Source organism: Kwoniella dendrophila, chromosome 7 (assembly GCF_036810415.1).
Source record: "Kwoniella dendrophila CBS 6074 chromosome 7, complete sequence".
NCBI classification, from domain to species: domain Eukaryota; kingdom Fungi; phylum Basidiomycota; class Tremellomycetes; order Tremellales; family Cryptococcaceae; genus Kwoniella; species Kwoniella dendrophila.
Window position 1 is genome coordinate 1,009,525 of NC_089482.1, and position 13,607 is coordinate 1,023,131.

At 44.5% G+C, this 13,607-nt stretch overlaps 7 protein-coding genes across 7 annotated transcripts; 4 read left to right on the forward strand and 3 right to left on the reverse strand.

Annotated features, from left to right (window-relative positions):
* Nucleotides 1-1,276: 1,276 nt before the first annotated feature.
* L201_005583 (uncharacterized protein) lies at nt 1,277-5,424 on the forward strand (the record flags this gene model as incomplete). Its single annotated transcript, XM_066221313.1, has 10 exons — nt 1,277-1,977; nt 2,060-2,271; nt 2,431-3,198; nt 3,293-3,348; nt 3,391-3,528; nt 4,119-4,179; nt 4,226-4,722; nt 4,809-4,833; nt 4,876-5,010; nt 5,258-5,424. 10 exons carry the CDS (start codon nt 1,277-1,279, stop codon nt 5,422-5,424), a joined length of 2,760 nt encoding a protein of 919 aa, XP_066077410.1.
* A 139-nt stretch (nt 5,425-5,563) lies between these two features.
* On the reverse strand, nt 5,564-5,953 carry L201_005584 (uncharacterized protein; the record flags this gene model as incomplete). Its single annotated transcript, XM_066221314.1, has 1 exon — nt 5,564-5,953. One exon carries the CDS (start codon nt 5,951-5,953, stop codon nt 5,564-5,566), a length of 390 nt encoding a protein of 129 aa, XP_066077411.1.
* An 874-nt stretch (nt 5,954-6,827) lies between these two features.
* L201_005585 (uncharacterized protein) lies at nt 6,828-7,169 on the reverse strand (the record flags this gene model as incomplete). Its single annotated transcript, XM_066221315.1, has 1 exon — nt 6,828-7,169. One exon carries the CDS (start codon nt 7,167-7,169, stop codon nt 6,828-6,830), a length of 342 nt encoding a protein of 113 aa, XP_066077412.1.
* A 466-nt stretch (nt 7,170-7,635) lies between these two features.
* L201_005586 (uncharacterized protein) lies at nt 7,636-8,674 on the forward strand (the record flags this gene model as incomplete). Its single annotated transcript, XM_066221316.1, has 6 exons — nt 7,636-7,662; nt 7,747-7,944; nt 8,002-8,135; nt 8,183-8,196; nt 8,399-8,595; nt 8,648-8,674. The coding sequence occupies 6 exons, from the start codon at nt 7,636-7,638 to the stop codon at nt 8,672-8,674; spliced, it is 597 nt and encodes a 198-aa protein (XP_066077413.1).
* A 77-nt stretch (nt 8,675-8,751) lies between these two features.
* Nucleotides 8,752-9,562, reverse strand: L201_005587 (uncharacterized protein; the record flags this gene model as incomplete). The annotated part of the gene is made up of 5 exons (XM_066221317.1): nt 8,752-8,777; nt 8,953-9,035; nt 9,089-9,257; nt 9,319-9,386; nt 9,444-9,562. 5 exons carry the CDS (start codon nt 9,560-9,562, stop codon nt 8,752-8,754), a joined length of 465 nt encoding a protein of 154 aa, XP_066077414.1.
* Nucleotides 9,563-10,130: 568 nt separating this feature from the next.
* L201_005588 (ADP-ribosylation factor) lies at nt 10,131-11,048 on the forward strand (the record flags this gene model as incomplete). Its single annotated transcript, XM_066221318.1, has 7 exons — nt 10,131-10,185; nt 10,268-10,330; nt 10,434-10,526; nt 10,581-10,658; nt 10,711-10,775; nt 10,828-10,959; nt 11,016-11,048. The coding sequence occupies 7 exons, from the start codon at nt 10,131-10,133 to the stop codon at nt 11,046-11,048; spliced, it is 519 nt and encodes a 172-aa protein (XP_066077415.1).
* A 679-nt stretch (nt 11,049-11,727) lies between these two features.
* On the forward strand, nt 11,728-13,006 carry L201_005589 (uncharacterized protein; the record flags this gene model as incomplete). Its single annotated transcript, XM_066221319.1, has 3 exons — nt 11,728-11,803; nt 11,864-12,680; nt 12,745-13,006. The coding sequence occupies 3 exons, from the start codon at nt 11,728-11,730 to the stop codon at nt 13,004-13,006; spliced, it is 1,155 nt and encodes a 384-aa protein (XP_066077416.1).
* Between the last annotated feature and the right edge of the window lie 601 nt (nt 13,007-13,607).

Below are 13,607 nucleotides of genomic sequence, written 5' to 3' on the forward strand. Positions count from 1 at the left end.
TTGGCGAAGCAGAAGAAAGCACTGAAGTCGTTTGGAATTACTCATGGGCAAGAAAGGGTCAAGAAGCACCCAAATCGCAGCATCCACAACATACAAGCCGAGAAAAAGGTAGCAAGACACAGTTCACACCGCGGTCTGCTCAAGTTCCGGAAGACAGATTGTCAGCAAAACATTTGTCCAATCGGACACCACTAATTAAAGAGCGCCCAGTAGGTATGCGCATTTTCAGTAACAAGAGGTATATGCCATGACCCTCATTGTTTAGCTGCTGACCGTATTCGGTTCTGATCAACTAGCTCAGCCAACATTACAATGGATCCTCTCTCAGCCCAACCTTGCTGGTCTCGATAAAGGTAGTTGCAAAGTCAAATCGAATGGAAAGGCCGCCAAATCTGCAGCGAGAGATTATCGTGATTACCCTTAAAAATTGAATGGAAGCGTCATTTCGGTCGCAAAAGACCACCTCGGAGGTAACGTCACCGCGAAGGTCCGGCGCCCGAGGTTGTTGTTTCAAATACTATTGATACCTTGATGATATGAGATGGACACCAAAGACTCAAGTGGTGTATTCCACAATCGTCTTCCTTTTGTATATACAGACATCTAGACCACCTTGAAGTCATTTATGGATGTAGCTGTAAAATCGAAACGTTTTGGGATGGGCATTTTCACCTCATGAATGTGGGAAATGCTGATCGACAGATAAGGATTGACCAGCCCTGATTTGTCATTACGTTTCCGTGCATTTTATGGTGAGATGGGACGAAATGAGTAATAACAGTTTACAGCTCTGTGACTGATCGGTTCAAGGTTTTTAAGTTTTTGAGATTTATCGCAAACGGTAAAAGAGGGGAGGGGGGCTTTCTCATGATTTATTACTCCTCAGGGTTAGACAACACACTAAACACTGAACGTATATACAGAATAGAAGAAATGGTACCTGAATCTATACTCAGATTTCTATTTTCGTAATTGATAAGGTCGAGGTATGCCTGTTGTTGATCTTGTTTAGTACGAGTAATATCAACCAGTTCGGTATGTAACACTCGTATGCCGAGGTGGATAAGCAATCGTCATCTACCACTTAAAATTCTTTCGCAAATACATAGAATTATATAAAGATAACAGTTTATGGCATCTATTATTGATAATTGTAACCTCGGCATCCGTCATATTTTGATCTCTGTTTCACTCCAATATCATTATAATCTGACCTCCAACTAGATCAACCACCCTTTCTACGTACATCGTCACCACTTCGGCCATGAAAGACACCATGCCCGCTGTGGGCAAAAAGCTTACCAGCATATTTATATCCTCGCCTTCAAATTCACCCCGTCTAAATCCTACTCGATCTGAAATACCTGTACCATCAATATCGAATAAAAATTCACAAACACCAAAACAAGTTTGTCGAAGCGGTATGCCTTGCTCAAGTCAATTGTTCGACATGTTTAAAATCATGGCAAGTGGAAACACCGACTCAACGCTTACAGGAGAAGTAGACAGTGATGAGGAGGAAGCAAACAGTTCCGGTGTATCCAACAGCTCGACCGCTGTTGAAGAACAGCAAGAACAGCGCGAAGTCATGCAGCAATGGATGGACCAATCACTCAAGGATAGCGAGAAGGAGCGCGATACACTTAGTGCGAGATTTACAGGTGAGCCAAAGCAAACTGACGACAAAGCTGACAAAGCAGCTATGTCCTTATCCAACTTGATCCCTAGTATTCCCAGACCGCACAAAGCCAGACCAGTATTACCGAAAGTGCGTAGTGTCATAGAACCATCACCAGAACTAGACGACGACTCATCCGTGGAAAGTCAGAATACGACTTCCGCCGCTCTAGGGGTAGGGGATATTTCAGATGAAGAGAAACTTGCAGCTATCAAAGACGAGTTTGGAGATATAGCCGGATTGATGGAAGGAGATGAGCCAGAAAGATTACTTGCCGATACAAAAGGCACTTTGTTCAAGTAAGTCCTGCTTGAATTGACCATTGCTGATATAAAACAGAGGTGTTATGATGCTCGGTAATCTACATTTAACCACACACAGACTGCTTTTCCATGCCACCATCCCACCCGACCCTTTGAGCTCTGCCGATAAGACAGATCAGCCCGACGTCATTCATTCAGGTCCTGTTACCATTCATCGAAATGGTATTCAACCTTCTCAGCGGGTCTGGATGGAGCTTACACCGGAAATGGTCACCACTTACCCCAGTGCCAACGAATCGGATCGTGTGCGACCTATCAGAAGTGCTTTATGTGAGTAAGAGGAAAACGAAAACCACGCTGACTGTGTAGTAACCTCCATCCGCTCATGTGATCCATTCGATCCCGAACATCCCTGTGATTTCTTCATCACTCACGACTCCCATGGGGGTCTCCGAAAAACGCATCTCACCGTCGACACCGAGCAATCAGCCGTTCAATGGAGAAGAGCATTCGATGGAGCTCTCTACAAGCTAGCTAAAATGAAATGGAGGAGTCAAACAGGGAAAGATTCTTCAGATGAATGGTCTTATATGCGATGTTGCATACCTCTTGACCGAACAACCCTCAAAGGGATCAGTCCATATCACTCTTTCGCAACATTTGCCGGTCTAGAAGTTGGCTTGGACGACACTAGACAGGTAGACACCTGCAACCGATCTGCATTTCAACAAGATGAATATTCACCACCAGAACCTCCTGCTATACAAAAAGTTAAGACCCCGCCCGCCGATATGCTTAGACGATCATTCTCCTTACCTCGAACACCTCCCGCAAAGCCGGAACAACGCCCTGCTTCGCCCTTACGCCAAAATTTCTTCGATTCGGCCACTTCCTACATTGCGGACGACCTGCAAGTAATATCAAAACATACCCATCATCTTGATTTCAACATAGGGGTTTTGAACGAGCAGGTATGGTTCACCAAAGCTCTTGAAACAGCTGTAGCGGCAGCAGCTGAACGACGTTACAAAGCCGACGCTACTCTACCACCGGTAGTATTTCAGATCTCGGGACATGACGTCGTTGCAACCGATGAGGATCTTGACAGATTGAGTAGAGATTCCTCTTCTTCGGAAGATTCACCACACGTAGAAGATGAAGAAACAGGAGATACATTATTACAGGAAACACGTAAAGCGGAAAGAGCGAGTCTAGCGGCTAAGGTCTTTGGATTAAAGGAAAACGAGGGTGTATGGAGTGAGTTATTCAGTAATTGTGCATAGCTGACTCCTGTCAGTCAAACGATGTTATGTTTCGATCAATTTTGTTCCAATCAGAGGACATATCATAGTAAACCCTCGATTTATATGCTTCTGGAGGCGGAATACTGTGGCCGCTGACATCAGGGTAAGCATTATCATTCACTAGATCCAGCTGACGTTGACGTAGTACCGATTCCGAGTCGAGGATGTCAAAGGAGCCACTGCTGCACCCAGCATAAAAGTCGGTTTCGTTGGTATGGCCTTGCATATTCATGGTCATCGAGATCTACGTTTCGAGTTTTGGAATAAAGACTCGAGAGACGATGTAAGTTATACTCTTTCTGCATCAGTGCTAACAAAAGCAGGTCATCTCCCATATCAACTCCCTCATCGTGCAAACCCCACAATCAACCGCAAGTCTTTTGGGAGACCCCAAACCACCTGCACCTCAATTCGAATCACCTACTATCCCCAGAGCGGAATCACCTTTACCGATAGAGAATCACCCAGCCGATATCCTAGCCCCAAGCAAAGATAGCATGTATCATGGCAAACCATTGCCTGACGAAGCAATCACACACCTTCCATTTGTCGCCAACAAGCCGAGCTTTGAAGCTGCGAAATTATCGCCTAGGACCTTTGTGTGCCTTACGATCGGCTCGCGAGGAGATGTCCAGCCTTATATCGCTCTAGGACTGCGTCTTCTCAAGGATGGACACAAAGTTGTTATCGTTACACATTGTAAGTAGCAATTCAGAGTGACATAGTTGCTGACAATTAGCCGAATTTAAATCCTGGATCGAAGGCTATGGCATCGAACATAGACAAGCTGGCGGTGATCCTACTGCATTGATGAAACTAAGTCAGGAGCACAAGGTGAGTTGAGACAGTGCACGAGCATCGCTAATCTACTAGATGTTTTCACCCGGTTTTTTCAAAGAATCATTAGGAGGTTTCCGAGACTGGCTAGACAACCGTAGGTCTTACAAGCGAAAACTCGTCCGTGCTGACTCTATCCTTAGTGCTTATCGATTCGTGGGAAGCTTGTCGAGACGCGGACGTGCTCATCGAAAGTCCATCTACTATGTCAGGTATACATATCGCTGAAGCACTGAAGATACCCTACTTCCGAGCATTCACCATGCCATGGACCCGAACATCGGCTTATCCTCAGGCTTTCATGGTTCCTGCCTTTGAAATGGGTCCAAGTTTCAACTACTCCACCTACGTATTATTTGACAACATCATATGGAAGGCAACAGCTGGTCAGATCAATAGATGGCGAAAAAAGTACCTCGGAATTAAGTCAACCGACATGGCTACACTCTCTGTTACCAAGGTTCCTTTCTTGTACAACTTCAGTTCAGCTGTAGTACCTAAACCTCTCGATTGGCACGACGACATCACTATAACGGGTTACTGGAATCTGGAGGACAGTGACACGGATTGGTCCCCGTCACCTGAACTGGAAGACTTCGTCAGCAAAGCTAAACAAGATGGAAAACCTTTGGTGTATATTGTGAGTACACTTGTTACAAAGCATTGCTGATTATTTGGTAGGGTTTCGGTTCTATCGTGGTACCGCGACCGAACGAAATGACAAAGAGTATTATCAAAGCAGTGGAGAAAGGTGAGTTACAATGTCTATAACCAGTGACTGACAATCTTTTAGCCGATGTGCGCGCAATCATAGCCAAAGGATGGTCTTCACGAGGAGGTGATCCAGCGAAAGAAGGAGAAGATATCAAATTACCTGCTAGCTGTCTCGGTGTAGACAAGATTCCGCATTCATGGCTATTTCCTAAAGGTGAGTTTACTTTATCCTGGCGTAGCTGACAGTTTTCAGTCCAAGCAGCATTGCATCACGGAGGAGCAGGAACTGTAGGAGCAAGTCTCAGGGCGGGTGTACCAACATTGATCAAGCCATGGTTTGGGTGAGTGAACGAAAGACTAGACTTTGGCTGACGATTTTAGTGATCAATTCTTCTGGTCGGTTCGCGTGAGCAAACTCGGTGTTGGACTTAAAGTCCCATCGTTACGTTCCGATGATATAGCGGCTGCCCTCATCAGAGCAACAACAGATCGAGTGATGATAGAGAAAGCTGCAAGGATAGGTGAGAAGATCAGGTCAGAAAGTGGAGTTGACCAGGCTCTTCAAGCTATTCACCATAATGTAATTAGAGCAGGATTAGACAGGCGTAATCTCAAATGGGCATCATAGCTGTTTTTTCAGTAAAAGGTTGTACTGTACATACTATGTATTCTCATCTCATCGGCATGTCTGTCATTAGTGCATCATGCGTTTACATTCATACAACAAGAAATTGTCCCTGAAAACCGGTCAACAAATAATTAAACCACTATGGCGCTTCCTTGATAGCTGTCCGCTTCGTCTTCAATGGAACATCGGGTCTCCGAGCTGGTAATGTTTTTCTTCTAGTCACACTGGAACCGGTTGACGTTGAACCTTCCGCGGCCGCTACAGCCTTGGCAAGTAACGCGGCGCGAGCTGAAGCTGGATTGCCCGTACGTATCTCGTATCCACCAGGAGGAGCTTCTTCGTCAGATTCGGACATCTCCATGACATCGGGAGTTGCGATTTTTGTTTTGACTGGTGGAGCGGGAAGGAGATTGGCACTGATATTTGGGAGAGCGGAAGTGGTCGAGGCAGGTGAGGTAGGTCGACCTGGTCCTTCAATAACGTAGTATCCACCAGCTGGGGCTTCTTCATCGGATTCAGATGGCAACATCAGATCGGAATCGGCTTTGACGAGAGGTGGAAGTTCAGGCTTGGATACCTTTTCCTTTCGCTTCTTCTTGGGTTTCTGCTTGTCAGCAATATGGTTTCAAGGGATTTAACTCACTAATTCCATGCCTATAAGGAAATGATCTTGATGTTCAATAAGGAATTCCAGGACTTGCTGCGACAAGGCATGCTCTTTTGGGTGCATCTGATGGATCGGATGTGAAAGTACACCGGGTTGGAATATCAAAGCGAGGTCTAAAAAAATCAGCCACGATATAAAATATGTAAACTCACTAGGCGCCGTCATCAAATTCTTATCAGCTTGGCGAGCAAAGACACTCAAAAGATCGAGGACATAGAGTAAAAGGTAGAGGTTGATTCGAGGGAGCGCTTGAATAAGACTTTTGAACTGCGTGATGGTATCTTCAACCGATAAGTCTCTGGCGAAATGGGAAGAAAGCGTAGCCCGGAAATCTGCATAGAAATCGAATGGCACGATGGGTTCCTACGGATCAGCGCTGTCATCAAACTGTGCAGACCTACAGGCATCTGTGTGAGAAATCTATTTTGATCAGCGACGTTCAACCTAACAACTGACTCACCGTCTAAAAATGGTAGCTACATCGTGCGTGGTATATGGTAAAGATTTCCAGTCGATGTTTTTTCCGTACTACAGTGTCAGCTGAGTTCTGGCAACGGTAACATACCTTTGGAGGAGTATCGAACATCGTCTGTAAGTCTCGCATACGTTTGGCAGATCCAGATATTCGGAAAGTACCCTCAACTGCAGTGGAATTTTCTTTCAGATGCAAACCGCATTTGGCGACTACCACAGGAATCACACTGAAAGATAAGCGTTGTTCCGCTCATTTCACTACTCACCCCCAGACATATAAGGATCCATCTGGACCACTAGTAGATACCTGTACCGAAGCATACTCGATGGATTCGGATAAAGGTTCACCAAAGACACCCCTTCGTGAACCGCTTGAAGAAGGTCCGTTCTCCAACTTTTCATCCTCCCTAAAACCCTTCCACCATGTTTTCAAGCCCTGTACACGACGTTCTCTATCGGAATCACGGGAAGTCGTCTTTTTGATAGGCTCGGATGCACCAAGATATGTGGGTGAGTTGTCGGTATCACCTGGGACATAGGTGGCGGCAGTAGGATAAGGTATTCGACCCCGAGCCGGAGTGGGGGAAGGACGCGCGGAGACCATTAGTCGGAGGCGAAGACTAGCTGATAGCGGCAAGTATAGCAGGAGGACAAGGTAGAGAGCGAGAAGCAGGATCTGAGCCTTGCGAGGAGAGTGAGGGGGTATTCAGTGGTGATGTAAATATAGGACAGAAGCGAACGGTTAAGCAGAACATTAATGAAAGTGAATTGATGATAAGTCTAATAACTTAATGATGGGAATATACCATGGTATCTGCGTCATAGGGCTTCAACGGGTACGGTCATGGGTGATAATGCCACATGTCCGGTGATTACATAACACCGACTAAGATAGATGCCATCGCGTTGTTCCAACAGACATCCTTCAGGCATATTCATCTTCATCTTCACCTTGATATCCACATTCATATCTCTTCCTCTGCTTCATTCAATACAATCTGAATATCAGTCACGTATCATCGCAGCCTCTTAATAATCTTTCACGCCTCCAGATCATTACAACAATCAACATGGATATTGATAAATCCCTCGACGAGGTCGGTCGTAATTTCATTTTCAGTTCAATTTGCAAACTTGATTCCAGCTCAATTCCCTTACATCTTTTTCTTTCTTACACGTAGATCATCAAGTCTAAACCAAAGGCTAGAAGAGGTGGTAAACGTGGTAGTGGTGCTCCGTCATCTGCTCGTGCTCGATATGCTACCGCTGTACCAAAAACTGCCGCTCAAGTCGCTGCTCCAGCTAAACCACTTACAGCTGAAGCTATCAAAATTATCATAAGCAATCTCCCTCAAGATGTCACAGAAGGCGCCGTTAGAGTGAGTTTAACCTTTATCAAATATCTTTTACATACAACTAACTCATATCTCCCTTAGGATCTTATGCAATCAACCGTAGGACCTGTACGAACTGTTCAAATGTCTTATAATGCTTCTGGTAAGAGTACAGGAGTTGCCACCGTGGTATTTAAGAACAGGGGAGATGCAAATAAAGCACACGCAGCTTGTGAGTGTAGAAATAGGATAACGACTGGCTGACATTCACAGATCACAACAGGATGATCGACAATCGTTAGTTCCCATCTCACTGATAATACGTTTCTTGTTCTCGGCGTTGCTCTCGATCAGATCACCTGGGAAAAACGCCTTCAGCATCCAGTTAGGTTATATTGGTTGCAACACACGTTCTATTACAGAGGTAGCGCCGAGGACACCTCGACTTACCACAAATTCTTTTGTTCTACCTCAAAACTGACAAACTTGACAATATCAGAACGTCCAATGAAAGTTGAAATCGCTATTGATCCTAATCAAGCTCAATCTTTAGCTTCAAGAGTTGCTGCTGCTCCTCCTACTCGAGGTGCCGCTAATCCAAGAGCTAGAGGACGAGGACGAGGACGAGGTGGAGCTAGAACTCAAGGTACTAGACCTGCCAAGAAGACTGCTGAAGAGCTTGATGCGGAGATGAATGTAAGCGAACGCACCTATCGTTCCGGTGGAGGTTACTGATTCTTGTTTACAGGCTTACAAAGAGACCAGTACTGCTTAGAAGGCTTTTCAGAAGTTTGGTTTGCCTAGGAGATAATTATTATGCATATATTTGTAGAAAAGAAATGTAACATGCTATTACAACCAAGTGCTTTTGATACCAGCTTGATGCCATGCGTTTTGGAAGGAAAGCGGATTGACACCCATTTCCTTACGTGCTTCTCGAAACCGGAAAATGAAGTTTGCAAGGATAGCGATGAATAAGGCGAGACAGATGAACAATGGACCCCACAAGAGATCTGTATTGTTAGCGGTTGATCGGATATCTTGATAACTTACCAAAGTTTCCAGCATCCCGAGCAGATATCATGGTTAATCGTTTTTGGAAGATAGCCCACCCATAAACCAATACACCCGCAGATCTGATCTCTACTTGTTAGCTCGGTTACAAAAAGCGAACAAGTTGGTAGCTTACATTATAGCATATGCGAAGGCGAACCACCTCGCAGGCGAATCCCTCGCACCGAATAGAAGACCAGAAGCAATGGTTGAGAGTAGTAAACCCATTGACAGATACGAAATGAAAGTTCTCTCATTGGCGAACCATACTTTTGCTTCCACTTTGACGGGGGTCAAGACCTTCTCTGAATACGATGATATACAAGCGTTAGATTGACATTGTGATTATATTGGTCTACCACTTACTGGGCACCCGAACACGAATAACAGGATCATTGATCGAATGGTAATCTGTCAGGAGAGGTCGTTGGGGACTGTATGATATTAGGTGTTTAGCCCTTCGTTTTATAGGATCAAGCAGTAGCACCTACTCATCAGGTATTCTATCTGCTCTTTTGCTCTTTGCTCTAAAACCTACGCCACGTTTGGGCAAGAGTTTAAGGGCAGCAGAGGAGAAGGGATGCCAAAACGATTCAGTGATTTGACTCATTTTTGATGGCGAGGTTGTATGTTTATTGTGAAACAAACGCAAAGCTGCTTGCTGGTGACGAAGATGATGATGAAGTAGATTAGAGGTCACAAGAGTAGACGGTATAAGGTATTATAAGTGATGAGAATTTGGGATAATTGTTGAAATGATTGTAGTACAGTTGTGACTTTTCATACGATGATATTATCAAATTAACAAACGTGCGATTGATACAATCAATCAATAATACGTGCCTGAATCATCTTGCATCGATGTATTACGTCATCATGATCCGCTCCCCAGCTTGCCTAGCTAGACTCGTGAGAGTGCCACAGTTCAACGCGTCTTCTTATATTACCGACACGTGTTCAAAATTCCTCTTATCCACAGTACAGTACTTTGCGCAACGCCACGTCCAGCGTTGTGTTTTGAGTGGTTCTCGTTCATTGTCGCCGTCGCTGTCATTATCACTAATCGCTATCATAATTGATTTCTTCATCTTAAATACTTGTTCGCTCTTGGCATACTTAGAAACACTACCACCACCTAACGTCAAACCTTCACCTACCCTTCAGCTTCATCACGCAACATGGGTCTCTCAATCTCAAAATTGCTCTCCGGTCTCTTCGGTAAAAAGGAGATGCGTGCGTGTCGAGTCTCGTTATTCGTTAACACACAATGTTGTCAATCTTGAAGGATAGATACTGATATAATTCCGACATATAGGAATTCTTATGGTCGGTCTCGATGCTGCTGGTAAAACAACAATCTTGTATAAACTCAAACTTGGTGAAATCGTCACTACAATCCCTACCATTGGCAAGTTTGAAATTCTCATATTCATTGACGCGATCACGCGACCCTGCTAACATTTCAATCTATATGTAAACAGGTTTCAACGTTGAGACTGTAGAATACAAAAACATCTCTTTTACCGTTTGGGATGTTGGAGGCCAAGATAAGATTAGACCTTTATGGAGACATTGTATGTTTTGGCCATGACATGATAAGGTGTATTGAAAACTGATACGCTTTCTAGATTTCCAAAACACTCAAGGTATCATCTTCGTAGTAGATTCCAACGATAGAGAACGTATCACTGAGGCCAGAGAAGAATGTGAGCGAATTGCTATACTTGATTTGAATCGTTTTACTAACGTCATTCACAGTACAACGAATGCTTAGTGAGGATGAGTTGAGAGACGCTTTACTCCTTGTGTTCGCCAATAAACAAGTAAGTTTCACATACTGTTACCGAAGGACCAGCTAACGACATCGTGTGACAGGATCTTCCAAATGCTATGAACGCTGCTGAGATTACCGACAAACTTGGTCTTCACTCCCTTCGACAACGATCATGGTATATCCAAGCAGCTTGTGCAACTTCAGGTGATGGTCTTTACGAGGGTCTTGAATGGGTGAGTTTTAAACTACCGCCGATGATTGGTATCGTGCTAACTAGTGGACCTTCCAGCTCTCAACCAACCTCAAGAAAAAAGGAAACTAAGCCCTCTCCTAGACACGACCTCCTATGCTCTCTTGCCGCCCTTATTACATATTTCTGATTTCATATTTCCTTTACTTTGAATGAATATTTCCTTCTATATACGAACGGTCTTTTTCCAGTTGATGTGTCAATAATGCACGAAAAGATAAAATGTGAAAGATGCACTATATCCCACATAAGATGCAATGCATTCAGATTTTCTTTAGAACCAACTTAAAACATATACCACATCGATAATCATTCTGAATATAGCCGCACGAGTCCGAGTACTAAAAGGATGATGCCGAGAGGGTTCTCGTAACAGGGACAAAACGCAGCCCAGTCTTACTCGGGCAAATGCAATAAAATGCATACAGAAGTGAATAACCGCGATGAAAACAACTGAATGCTCTATTTACCCTGTGTATCATCGATAGTTACCCTAATACCCAGCATCGAAAAACAAGAGGAATTTTATGTGCTTTTCCATACTTTGAATTCGGCTTACTTCATACGGTCTTTGCTATCATATCCTGTATTCAACAAGTTTTCAATCGTTAAAATCTGCTTGACATTGGACATGTTGCATCATACTGACATACATATACTGTAGCGATACATTCACCTTTTGGTCTCAATTGAATTCGATTCAATATCACCAGCCCTATTCACCTAGCAGAAGCGTCTAATCTACAAGGGTATGGGTATAGCTGGTCGAGCTGATGCGCACCGTCCACAGGATGTTGATTCGCAACAGCAGCCTCTCGCTGTTCCCCGTAAGTATTGTATTTTGTCATAACATCCGTTACACATTTACCTTACTGATATAACCTTAGGTGACTTAAGTTCTGCTGTCCAAGATATCACTGCCTCAATACAGAAATTCGCTATAAATTCAGCATATCCTGATTCCTCTAAAGATGGCCCTTCCACTCCCCCGGAGGCACCCATGTCCAGCAATGGATCAGTCTCTTCAAACGAAATCAATGACCACCTTACCCCGCTACCTCGAAACATGACGAATCAAGACAAACCATCTCTTCTGAGGAGGAGTTCGCACTCCCCAAGGTTATCAGCTCAATTTGGTTTCTCCTCTCCGACTCTGCCTGGTCTAAGTGAACTCCTTGTTAGTCCACCTTTACCTGACGATTATGACCAACGACAGTCATATTTTCCCCAATTTTCCCAACACGCATCGGCTTCATCTTCACACCAACCTACCGCGCCATCCGACCCATCGCTTGACTTCCTGACGACAAGCTCGTCACCTGTAACTCCTAGTGAACCTGGACTACCGCTCAAGGCCGCTTCAGACTCGGGAACGTTTGCTTTATCTCGCCGGTCTAGCAAAAATCGTAGTCCGAAGGTTAGAAATACAGGGGGCATTTTAGCACCCCATGGCTCCTTTACCTCATCTCGCTCAAGATCGTCCACCATTCATTCTAATTCATCTAGATCATCAGTAACGACTCGATCCGCAGCGACAGAACCCTATGACTCTCCACATGAAATGGATCCTGTACAAAGAGAGAAGTTGTTCAAAGCGGCTGCCAAGGGAGACCAACTAGCGATGCAACAACTAGGATGGCGTCCGCCCAAACTGAATCATCGTCATACTTTAGGCTCATCGGACAATATATGGGGTGTTCATGCGTAAGTCTCCAGTCTGCTATCAGTTTGTCAACCAACTCACCTCATAAAAACCCATTCTGTTCAGCCCAACGACTACAACTCGCCGGTCTTCAGGCTCGTCACAGGCTTCTCTGCCTCCTATCGCCTCAGATGATACTCCCTCACCTGCTAATCCGCTTCCAACTCCTCCTGCTGCTTCTGCATCTTACACGCAGTCTGACCTGTTCTCCGATGCCGTCAACCTCACTTTACGTTCTAATGCGCTCACAAAAAACCGGAATCCCAATGCCCACACCAACACCACGAGACCGCCTCCTCGAAAACCACCACGCAAAGAATCCGGTTAGAAATCTAAATACATTTTGGGCTCATCTGTTACGCGGAATCATTGTTGTAACCATGTAAAACTATACCCACAGCATTCAGTCTCTGTTCAAACAATATAATTGCATAAAATTGGATCGGCCCAAACGCTAATTCCGTTAACATGGATAAACTCCGTTGACGTATCAGACGGTCAATACTTATTTATACATTCTTTCCAATGGGCTATTCTGCTTTCAGCCTTTCTAAGCATGGCCAGCAGATATATAATTAGTTCGCACCCTATTTCAAACATTATATGCACAGATGGTCTATTGGCTACGACTTCTTGCGATGCCACTCTATAAGATTCTTTTTGAGAGCTGACACCATGTCGTTATACTGATCGGCCTTGCATGTCACATCGAGCTTTGTACCTCAACATAGGAAGGGCTTCGCCTCGAGGATGCTTTTCAAAATACATTGTATGGTAGCAGCCAGGTATTGGCAAGGGCTGAGAAATCTCAGTTGATCGACTAACAACACACATCTTTTTGAATTCGAAAAGCGAAGCGTCGGTCTCATAAAGCACGCCTTCGTCAATCTCTGAAAACCTTTCATTACTGCTGTCCGGTGAGAGTTTCA